Source organism: Siphateles boraxobius, unplaced genomic scaffold (genome assembly GCF_051911475.1).
Source record: "Siphateles boraxobius isolate OS27281-9 unplaced genomic scaffold, OSU_SipBor_1 26, whole genome shotgun sequence".
Taxonomy (NCBI): Eukaryota; Metazoa; Chordata; class Actinopteri; order Cypriniformes; family Leuciscidae; genus Siphateles; species Siphateles boraxobius.
Genome location: NW_027508876.1, coordinates 26,679,505 through 26,691,613, shown reverse-complemented (window position 1 = coordinate 26,691,613; position 12,109 = coordinate 26,679,505). Strand labels below are relative to the sequence as shown.

Sequence of the window (12,109 nt, the reverse complement as noted above, 5' to 3'; positions counted from 1 at the left end):
CATTAAATACAAGATAATAAATATTACTTATACAATACTCTTATGTGTGTATATGGCTTATAGCTATTATTACATTAATATAATAATGTAATAAAGTATTTAATAACAGTCTGTTATTTAGAAAATTACTATTATATATAGCCTACAATAATAAAAAAAACTTTAATACAATAAACACATGCACACACATAATAGTTTATTATATTAAAAAAAACATATTTATATGTATATAAATGTGTATATAATTTTTGACTTTTTTTTAAAAGTTTTTTTTTAACCCTATATCCTTTAGTGGGTAAAGTTTGAATTAGGGTTAGTCAGTTCAGTTGTCATAATTATTTTTGTATTACACCAAGAGAAGTTTATAGTATATCCTCCTGGTACAAAGAAAAAGATCAAACTAAATGTGAAAACAAAGATTAGATACCTAAAGATGAACGCAATCACTTCAGGTGAAACATGTATCAAAACATTGGGTCATTGCCCAGGTTGACTCATACAGCAGCATAGTTTCATTTACATCTTTGTGAGTATTGGTGCATTCAAAACTTTGTTAAATAAAGTTAAACTCATTCCTATGCAGTATTTGCTAATGAGGAGATAGTTTGCCCTGGAGTGGCTGTATTAGCCACAACCCAAAGACAGGCCAGCAGCATCTCTGCTTTTTCCCTCTGATATTTATGATATTTCTGTAACTGGCCATGAGCATGACATGTTAACTGTGAGATTCAGTCAAGTGTATGGGTCAGGGTTAAAGTTAAGCGAAATCAAGACAACACACACTTGCTTTGCAAGTCTGTCACGGATCATTTAGTAATTGTTGGTTTTGTTTCTAGGTGACATTCAACAGGAAAGCTGTACCTCATTTACGATAATTAGATATAATTTGCATCATCAGCAACGCAAGGATAAATTACTCTGATAATTTAAAAAAGGTAATTACAAAGGGTAACAAACCAAACACCATATTTACACAGCAACTGATTTCATATCAGGGCAACCGGGCTCTCCAGGGAATCTTAAAACGTCTTTAATGATCTCGTTGTCTCGTGATTTAACCAGTCAAACCAGTTAAAACTTATTTATTTACCCTTTTATTTGCTGAGGCTGAAATCAGTGTATTATTTCTCTTTTTGGATACTTAGTGTTTCGAATGCAGAAATGAAGGCCTGAAATCTTTTGTGTCTCAAAGTTGCATCCATACGCCATCTGCTGGTAGATATGAAAATAGTTTTTAAATGTCTTGCAATGTCTTGAAAAGTTGAGTAGCAACGTTTAAAATGTCACGCTGTTCAATTAGATTAGCAAATAATACATTGTAGAATTTTGGATTTGGTTATCGAGGTCTGATGTAATCAAGAAGCCATTACAAATAATAAACGTCTGTGAAGAGCAAACGTGTTTCCATATTTCATTCAAACTTTTCAGGCATTTTTCCGATTTCTACCATATATGCAGTTTTATGAACTAAATATGAGACTACATGGAATATTTATACTCTTAAAAACATATTATACTATATAGAAATATATAAAAGTTGCTGCCTTCAATTATTAAGTACAACCAACTTGTATGTTTGTCATTTCAACTTAAATTACATTCAACTAACTTTATAAGGCTGAATCTTGTATAACTTTAAAAAAAAAAAAAAAAAAAAGATGAAAATTGCTTCACTTGTTTTGATGAGTTAGAGCAATATGTTGTCATAACTTATTTGTCATAATTTTTTACAGTGCATGTGAAACCACCAAATGTACATTTATGTAAATTTGAACCTATAGTGATGGTGAGTAAAATAAGTTCAATGACATGTTAAATACACTCTATATCAAGTAAATATTAGCTTTTATATAAATCATATTTTTATATGAGCCACTGTACAATGAGCGCTATGCAGATCATTTCAATAGTTTATTTCTACCATACACAAACTGTACAACACAGCGCAGTACTGCTTATGAAATTTTAAAAGTGTAAGGAAATCCTGATATACAAACTACTTGAACTAAAAAAAACATTTTTTTAAAAACAAAAACAAACTAAATAATTTACAGTACCGTGTATTTTACCATTTTTTCTTTCACACAAAAAAATTCATATCACATTACAAAACATCAAATACAAAAAAGAAAAAATAAATATTCCTCACAAAACTTCCTGAGCAAACAATCTGTGGTTTATAAATTAAAAATTAGCAATTACAAATCATTTAAACAGAAGTAATTCTAAATTATACAGTAATTTAGGATTTCAAACAAAAATGGATTCAGTACAATTCATAATGCTCATTTGGTCAGATAATATAGTGTTTTAATTTCCTCTGAATGACCTGTAAATTTGCTTAAACACAGTTTTTGACATCATCAATGGACAATGTAAAACTAGGTTAAACCTGCACTGATCACACGTTTGTGACCCGCTCAAAAGAAACACTAAATAACAGAATAAAAGTGCAAAAGGGTACGTTTAGTGTTAGAGAAAGCTTTAAAAGTGCCAGAACAAGGCCGTGTGAGATCGTAACGCAGCAAATGCCTCCAATAACAGCGCCGTGACCTCGGCCCTGCATTTCAACACTAAATCAAGTGTCATAATGGAAAGCTTACTCTCTATTGCAGTTGTTTCGCTGTGAATTTGTCCATTTTTACATTTTAGTGGGTTAAAGACATCAAGTGCTTTGAGAAAAGATCATCCATAAAACCTATTTGAGAGCCCACTGTTTGTCTCACAGAAGAAGCCAAAGGTTGAGGAGTTCAGAAAAGAATAAAAAAACATATTGTGCCTGATCATAGAACACTTCTTTTTTTTTTTTTTTACAAGAATATCGTTACATACTTAAAATGGCGTATAAACTGTAGGTAAACAGAGTTTAGAGGCTTTTCATTCAGAAAATAAATATACTGCAGAATAAAATGAATCACCATTCACGTAATACTGCTCTACCACAAAACATATCATATTCCATGTACTCATTTACATTTAGGCACATATATGCACACACATGGATGTGCACACCAAAGGCAGTTCATATGAGCAGAAACGGAAATAAATTATGATGTCCTTCTTCGTGGATGGTTTGATTTTTGCTCTGGTCAAGTGTCACTGTACAGTAGTTCGAAGAGTGAATCGGATAAAATAATTTTCTTTTCGCTCGCTTATTAGAATACAGATTTATGCATGAAAACAAATGATGTCATTTGTGGATTAATCAGTGGCGCACATTAAAAAAATAACCCATACGGCTCTAATAGACCAATGACAGCTGCTCCCCAACAGGTGGCGCAAGTGGACTATTCTTACATTTGACATCTGTTATTAAAAAATAAAAAGAAGAAGAAAAAAAATCATCATCACTAATGCCGGCGATTAAAACTCCCAGTTATTGTACAGCAAACGCAGGTAAATGTAAATAAATAAAATTCACAATATGTAAGATTGGCCTTGCATTTTTGGAGTTGCAGAAACAAAAACAAACAAAAAAACAATTATGATAGCAATAAATAAATCTATAAATAAATAAATAAATAAATAAGATTACTGTGAGATAAATAGTACCGATGAATAAAGATAATATGCAGCAATAATATAACAACACACAAAAGAACAATACGGAATAAAGTCAAGCAAACCATAGGAAATAAGTGCAAAAGGAGGTCAAATCTCACTACAAGGAACATTGAGCTGTAAAAATGTGGCTGGTATTTTTCAGTGCAATGAATTTGTCATGGAATGGAGTTACTAAACGAGACAAATCTTGCACAGATCACAAAGCCAGCCCTCCGTGAAAGAGTTTGGCCTTATACGTGGATGCCCTTTATGGCCTGTCTGATACTGTCCAATAAGGCTTTGCATTCTGGCGAGTACTCGTGCTCTGAAGTGTTGTACATATCCGTCAGTGTGTTCACGTACGCTTCGAAGTTATGTTCATTTATCGGACCCTGGAACAGAATGAAGAACACTCAATTCAGTAACTCAATAACTAAATGTGTGTTTCATGATGTCATCCCTTACAAACATGCACAATTTGAGCTCAAATCATATTGAATTAAGGTTACACTTTATTTGAAGGTGCCATTGTTACAGTGTAATTATATATTTAAGTACTGAGTAATAGTAATTAACTACATGTACTTACTATAGGATTAGGGTTTGGTTGAGGGTTAGTTGCATGTAATTATGCATAATTTACTGTTATTACTATGGTAAGTACATGTAACATATGAAACAAAGGCCACTGTAAAATAAAGTATTACCAAAATTTAATTAACCTCGTCTGGCAAATAAATGGTTTTGTTTTAATAATAAGGCTAATATCAAGCTACCACAGTTTTAATGTAGTGCTTTATACTTTCTTAGGTAAGTGCGCTGTGAAGTAAAGTGCACAATATCAGCAGGAAAAGAGCATGTCGTGTAAATGTTTCAGCGTCTCACCATTTGCGGCAGCTGTATATCTGTGAGACTGTTGATAAGTGCTTGACTGAGACGCGCTAACTCCTTCAACAGACTGTCGTTGTGCTGCTCAATTATCTTATTCTCCTCCTCGATAGTCTTTAGGTTGCACTCCATGGATGAAATCTGTTTTAAAAGCAGAAAACAAGGTCTTTAGCTCTGAAACTACTGTACATTTCCCACAATCTTCTCACACAAGCGTAAATGTTATTTACCTGAGTCTGGAGCTGCATCATGTCTGCTTCTATCTTCAGATTGGATTCATTTAGTTCCTTTATTTCATGATCCAAGTGCTGCATTTCTTCATTGTTCTCAATACCTGATTGACAAGAGACAAACCAGGCAAATTAATAAACACGTCTTCCAAAATCTGTACTAAATTACTGAGGCTCTCTATTCTTATTTTTCTTCTCAGGAGACAAGCACATCCTCACACTATGATGGTAATATTAGCAGGTGAAAGATTTTAGCTTGGTTTTAAGCTCTTTTATTCCTTGAAAGCGCTTGAAATGCTCACCACTGCTGGTTTTGAGTTTGATGGTCATCATCTCCTCCTCGGAGAGCTTCTTCTTGATGCTCTGGGCGTTTAGTGGACATCCTGACAAACTGTAAATGGACAAAACAAAATCTACAGATCAGTACTATCTATCTGGAGAATTTATTCTTAATTATAACTACATCAATTATAATCTAGTTTTAGGGAATCATTATATAATAAGTATCATATAAACATTAACAATCTGTGTTACATAAAATAATAACATTATTGGATACTGTAAGGGTGATCAAATAATTAATAAACCACAGAGTCTGTAGTAATAATATTGGAAACAATAATAATATAGTCAGTTCTGTAATCTGTATTTTTAAATACTATACCAATATATTTATATATATGTATACCATGTATACCAAACTACATGTTTTTCATATTTTGATACACATTTTTACACATTGAAAAAAAGTCAACCTGTAGTTTTGTGTATTTGAATATTTGTTTTGTATATGGAAAAAAGATATATATTTTTACATTTACAAATATATTATTACATTATATAATATAACACACACACACACACATTATATATCTATATCTATCTATATATATATATAATGTGTGTGTGTGTGTGTGTGTGTGTGTGTGTGTGTGTGTGTGTGTGTGTGTGTGTGTGTGTGTGTGTGTGTGTGTGTGTGTGTGTGTGTGTGTGTGTGTGTGTGTGTGTGTGTGTGTGTGTGTGTGTGTGTGTATTATAACATGTTTATATATTTGGATAATATAAAAATATATATATTTAGTGTATATATATATATATATATACATATATATATATATATATATATATATATATATATATATATATACTTTTTAATATTTTTATATATATATATATTATATTATATAATATAATATAACATTTTCATATAATACAATATACCGGTAATATATAATATTATATAGATGCCGCAGGGTGAGTACCTGTAAAAATGAGCTGGTTGTGATAAACCCTATTGTATTTTGCATATATAATATAATATAATATAATATAATATAATATAATATAATATAATATAATATAATATAATATAATATAATATAATATAATATAATATAATATAATAACTACAAAACTCATAGATAACTCAGTTCACAATAAATGTGTGGAGAGGCCTCATTACACAGTAGATAAATTCAAAGTTTAATATCAGAATTGAAGTTTGGGGTTATCGTATAGTTTCCTCACCTCCTGTGCGTAACGAAGACGTTGTTGGCATGACCCAGGCCGTTGCAGCCGGGCAGAGGGCAGTGAGGAAGCTCCTGTTTACAGATCTTCCAGGAGAAGGCCGCCCCGTTCATGGAGCTCTCCTTCTGCTGCTTGGCGGCGATGGGACAGCTTCCAGCGCTGCGATGGGACGTGTATTTCCCCGACACGTGGCCCTGCCCGTCACACCCTGACACCGGGCACCTGAGAAACGAAATACATATCATTACCAACAGGACAACATACACTGTTTTCACTGAAGACAAAACTGGTGAGAGTTATACTACTAAGAACATTTTAGACTGAGTTTATGAGCGCTCATATGTACATGTCTGTATTTTTAATAACTTGTTTCGGAGGGAACAAGGTCATAATCTGCATCACAAAGGTTGTTTGGTATAGATTTCTGGGTCACTATGCCAAAACACACACAGATGTGACCTGACCCCTCGACATGCTTAAATTAAACCCCCTGCACAGCCCTCTTTTGTTGTCCTAAACTCAACAGGGTAACACTGTGATTGTCCAAGATAATCTCTTATTTGAGATTGAACTAGTTTCAGAGCTTATAACCGAGTCTTCCTAACCACAAATGAGCCCATATACATTTAGTTGATAATTTGATGGCTAAAACTTCCCCACACCACCGTCGCGCAATTGTCATTTTGTCTGTAAACACCCCCCAACCCCCAATTTGCAGAGTTGGAAGACTTTTCAAATACCATTAAGAAGATTAATCCTGTGAAATGCTGATTAAAAATGTATTCAAAACAGAGAGAAAAAAGGGCTGGAATAATTCTATCGGCACACGCAAAAAAGTCTGCGCTTCGTCAGAAACGCACTCCAGTAAATAATTACGGGCATGGAGGTTAACGTGCCGCCGATGGAAAACATAAGCCCTAGCAAGTTGAAGACTAGAGTGGTGAGGAGTTGGCCAATTTATTTTGCTGCTCACTTTCCCCCTAGGTCAGTAATGGAATGACATAAATTGCACATAATTGTTGTGCGTCCTCCACAGGGGGGAAAAAGCACATGATTTGGAGGTGGCTGACCCTTTCCCTGATAGCCCATATTGGAAGAGGTGAGAGGTTATCTGGGATAGTACAAATAGCTTGTCTGCAGGCATATATGGGAAAGGTTGTTATGGCAGTTTTGGCTCTAATACACTGACTAAAACAAGACAACATTACGACTCCAACACTGGCCGTCGGGTCCAGCTCTGAGAATGGCGTTCCTGACATCGGAATAACAGAGATGGGCCATATGGCCGACAATTTACAATAATATAGCCACATTACAGATGTAGCCAGGGTCTGCTTTCCGCTTCTCCACCCGTCAATTTCTCTGCCTCTCCGTTCCTCCTTTTAATGTGCGCGGACCTGCTACCGTCTAATTCCTAAGCTCTCGTCTTCGCATTAGTAATTAAAAATGAAATACTAGCCCAGATGCAAAAGTAGGAAAGCCCTGTCACTCTGGGTTAGACTTCGGATTTAAGGCTGGAATCAATTCAATTAATTTCCCCCCCCCCCCCCCCCCCCTCCCCCCTCCATAGTATTATGTTTTTAAAGAGCAAACTACTGCATTAATTGTAATTAAATGAGATCTTACAGGAAAACGAGGAAAGAGTTTTGAGCTCCCTGAATTAAAAAGAGTATTATTATTTTTGAATGGTATTTCAAGGAAACGCACATTCTAGGAAACATTTTCATCTAGCATTCAGGGATACAGTGTTCCCCAAAACAACAATTACATTATTATTTTCATGTGCGTTGCTGTGAAAATAGTTTGTTTTAAAGGTTAGTTGTACAGGTTGTTTTGATTAAAGAAAATTGTATTCTGATGAAGATATTTTCACTTTCCATAAATGTAATACCATAAATTAAATTTCAACAAATTATCAATGAATGTAGGATCAGTAAAAAAAATCATATTCATTTTATATATAAGAGAACAATGTGGCATACAGCAATATACACTATAAAAAATGATATGATCAATAAGTTATAACAACATATGTTTTTACATTGCTTTAACTCATCAAAATAAATTAAGCAATGTTTTTATAAGTTATACAAGTTTCAACTCATTTTTAAGCTAGTTTAACACAATTTAAGTTGAAATGACTTAAAAATCCAAGTTGATTGTACTTAAAAATTAAAGGCAGCAACTTTTTATAGTGTATTATGTTTTTTTTTAGCACTTAATTATTTTAAATATTCTCATTAGTTAACATTTTTCGAGTATACTAACAAATCAAAATTTTATAATGAAGATACAGGCATTTCACACATTTAAATTTTAATATTGATTAATTTTAAATCATTCAATAATAGTTTTCGAAATTGGGGGGGGGGGGGGGGACTCTAATACTTCAAAACAAACAAAACAATGCAACAACACCATATCTACCATATTTGTGGAAAGCATACAATATTTCGGTTACATTTTTTAAAAATCTTTCATCCAAGAGAAAAATCTTTCTGGCAAATGTTGATGCTTTAGTGAACACATCTAGTTTATAGTAAAGCCTTTCTCTTAAATTGTAATAAAAACACCAAACGTTTTGGATGTCTTTGTTTTTGGTGGTGTCTTACTTCATCTCCGGCTCTTCTTTGTCCTCTTTGCTTGGCGTGAGCTTCAAGCTTCCTTTCCTGGCACGAGGGCATCCTGACAGACTGGAAAGGAACATGACATATGTGACGAACCTTTCAGAAGTTCAAGCGTACAGACGCGTGTGTGGGAAAGATACTGCGTGATGTTTCAAGCTTTGACACCTGTCGTGTTGCCATTGAACGGGTCATTACCTCAACAGCCGTGAAATGCCACAAAGTGTTTACTCTTTGGCGATTACCCGGTTTTAAATTTAACCCACTGAGTGCCTTTGTGTGGTTTGATGTCTAAAATCTATTACAGTATAACATCTTGAATTAGAAAACACTAGTGTAAAAATGAGACATTTTGTTATAATAAAAAGCATGACTATTCATGTCGTGCAAAAATGTCACCACAATTTCATCTTTCATTGAAGTCTATGATAATTGAGACACTCACCTCCTATGAGATGCATAGTTTCCTGTCACATGACCTGAGCCGTCACAACCAGGAGTTGGGCACCTTTAAAAGAAATAGAAATTTATGATTCGCGATTCATATTCAACATATATTTTTTCAATTTATTTACATCATCATATTACACTTACATTATTGCTTTAACTTCTCTGTAACTTTAAAACCATTGCAAAGTTTTTTTATTAAATTGAAACTTTAGCTAATTCTTACTTTAGCTCTTGAGAATTAGCAGCCATTAGTGATTTCAGGGTCTTATCAGCCAATGGGCAACCAGATACACTACAAAAATAAAAGCAGGAGAAATAATGTATATTTTTCAAGATGGTTTTGCTGCTTGAAAAATAAAGAGGGTGTCGGCAGACGGGGCTCCTCACCTTCTGTGTGACGCATAATTTCCTGTCACATGACCACTGCCATCACAACCTGGTGTCGGACAACTGCAAAGAGAATACCAGATAAATGACCAATGAATGCTTACAGTCTATCATCTACTAGACATGCGCTAATAATTAATAAGTTCTTTAGCATGTTATCCAAATAATTTTAGTACCTCATCAGCTCTTTTTTGGTGTCTCTTATGAGCATCTTGTTTTTTGCACTTGCCATGTTAGCGTCCCCATTGTAAGCTTTCTCCTCTAAAGACGCCTTCTCCAACTGATCCATCTACAAGACAAAGAGAAGTGTCAAAACACTGTGAAATGTTGAAGTCAAGCCACGATGGTCACTTAAAAATATCCTTCTGTAAGCACACAGCCCCTAATAGTCTGTGAGAGGTTTGATTCTGCTTAAGTGTGCTTAGTAAAACATATATCCATTTAAACTCCGGTGTAATCCCTCGTAGTGTTTATAATGGGAGAGCTGGGCGTTAAACCTTTGGATTTACTTACATTTTTTTTAATAAGGTAAGTATCTTTGAGAACCGGATGTCAGAGGGAGAATCAGACAAACATAAAACGGTCTGACTGGGTTTGTTCTTTGACTCTAAAGAGGATGAAAATTTGCCAGCTTTTCAGAACATTCTTCTGCCATTTCTTTTCAATTTTGCTTTCGTGTCAGAGCGGCACATCATAACAGACAGAGTGCCTTAAGGTTGTGGCTGGCTGAAGGAGATAATTTAGATGAATAAATAGAAAGTTAAGGGTTTTTATGTTGAATATGTTCCTTAATGTAGCGTACACCAAAGTCAAATAGCATTTAGACACTGGATGTGGTTTCCTCGGGACATTATTATAATTAGACTATTAATTTTCCAACCAATTCTATTAGTTTCATAAAATGTTGGGGTCATTAAGAATAGAAAAAAACTCCCAATTAATTATTAATACTTTTACTATTTTAGGATGGATTAAAGTGATCAAAAGTGACAGTATAGACATTTATAATTTTACAAGTATTTTTATTTCACATAAATGCTGTTCCTTAAAAATAAATTGTGCTCAAACATTTCTTTTTAATCAAAATGTTAAAAACATGTGTGCTGCTTATCAAAACTGTTGTCAATGTTTTGATGATAAGAAGGAATGTTTCTTGAGCATAAAATCATCATATTAGAATGATTTCTGAAGGATCATGTGACACTGAAGACTGGCGTAATGATGCTGAAAATACAGCTTTGATCACAGGAATAAATTACATTTTAAGACATATTCAAACAGAAAACAGTTATTTAAATCAGTCATAATATTTCACAACTTTAATGTTTTTACTGTATTTTTGATCAAATAAATGCAGCCTCGGTGAGCAGAAGAGACTTCTTTCAAACACATTTAAAAATGTTACCAAACCCAAACATTTGATATGTGATGCATTTAAACCTTGAGATTTTACACAATATATTACTCAGACTTTAACATTCGTCCTCATGAACTTCATAACCCCAAACTTCATAAACTTGAAATTATTTTAAAAACGCTACACTCTTAAATCGATGGTTCCATGAAGAACCTTTAACTTCTTGAACTTTCACATTGCATAAAAGGTCCTTTATAGTGGAAAAAGATTCTTTAGATGATTCAATTGTTAATTTACAAGAAGAGTAACAGAAAACTGTTCACTAAAAAGGTTCTTTGAGGAACAAGAAATAGTTCTTATGGCATTGCTGAGAAAAATAAAAACCCTTTTGGAACCTATTTTGAAGAGTACACCAGTAAAAGTTACAGTCCGCCTCTATCTCACCTCTTTGTCCTGTTGCACAGGTGTTTTGCTGAAGTTCAGCGGCGTGTCCCAGGCGTCCCGTTCATAGAGGACGTGGTAGATGGCCGGGGAGATCTGGAGACCCGCAGCTTTGGCTAGAGAATGTTCAGGTGGGGTGAAAAGAGCGTCTCCCAACACTGGCACCACAGGAGAGTCTCTCGACTTCTCTCTCTTTTTCTTCATACTTAAATCCAGCGTTCCGTTCTCGTCTACCTCAATGAGCGAGTCCTGAATGGAAAGGAACATAAAGATTACCAACCATTGATAACTAGAGCACTTTTCTACCAGAAAATAGAAAAGTTAGGGGTTAGAGACTTGAACGAACCCCTAACTCTCAATATTACAATTATGTGCGCAACTCATCCAATTATGTGCGTAACTCATCCATCCTTGTTTGTGCGACAGACATGAATGATACACTAAACGTGTAGATTGTTACAAACGTGTGTGCTTTTACTTTTCTAACCAATCAAACTTACAATTTTTGACAATAAAATGACTGAAAAACAAACCACCCCCAAAAAATTGGACAGACACTTTCGGCTAGTAACTCACCACCAATATACCGTTCAAAAGTTTAGGGTCAGTAAGATTTTTTTCTTTAAAAAAATGAATACTTTTATTCAGCAAGGATTCATTAA

The 12,109-nt window shown here is 34.1% G+C and overlaps 1 protein-coding gene across 2 annotated transcripts in view; it reads right to left on the bottom strand.

The window, feature by feature from the left end:
• Nucleotides 1-1,898: 1,898 nt before the first annotated feature.
• The window catches only part of st18 (ST18 C2H2C-type zinc finger transcription factor), a 47,547-nt gene continuing 37,336 nt past the window's right edge, over nt 1,899-12,109 (bottom strand). For both annotated transcript variants that reach the window (XM_077245196.1, XM_077245197.1), the window contains exons 11-21: nt 11,451-11,696; nt 9,826-9,938; nt 9,650-9,712; nt 9,486-9,554; nt 9,258-9,320; nt 8,801-8,881; nt 6,189-6,410; nt 4,964-5,052; nt 4,662-4,765; nt 4,429-4,572; nt 1,899-3,935 (exon numbers count right to left, since the gene is read on the bottom strand). In XM_077245196.1, the coding sequence (XP_077101311.1) occupies nt 3,795-3,935; nt 4,429-4,572; nt 4,662-4,765; nt 4,964-5,052; nt 6,189-6,410; nt 8,801-8,881; nt 9,258-9,320; nt 9,486-9,554; nt 9,650-9,712; nt 9,826-9,938; nt 11,451-11,696 (1,335 nt within the window). In that variant the 3' untranslated portion in view covers nt 1,899-3,794. The remainder of the gene's footprint in view (nt 3,936-4,428; nt 4,573-4,661; nt 4,766-4,963; nt 5,053-6,188; nt 6,411-8,800; nt 8,882-9,257; nt 9,321-9,485; nt 9,555-9,649; nt 9,713-9,825; nt 9,939-11,450; nt 11,697-12,109) is intronic.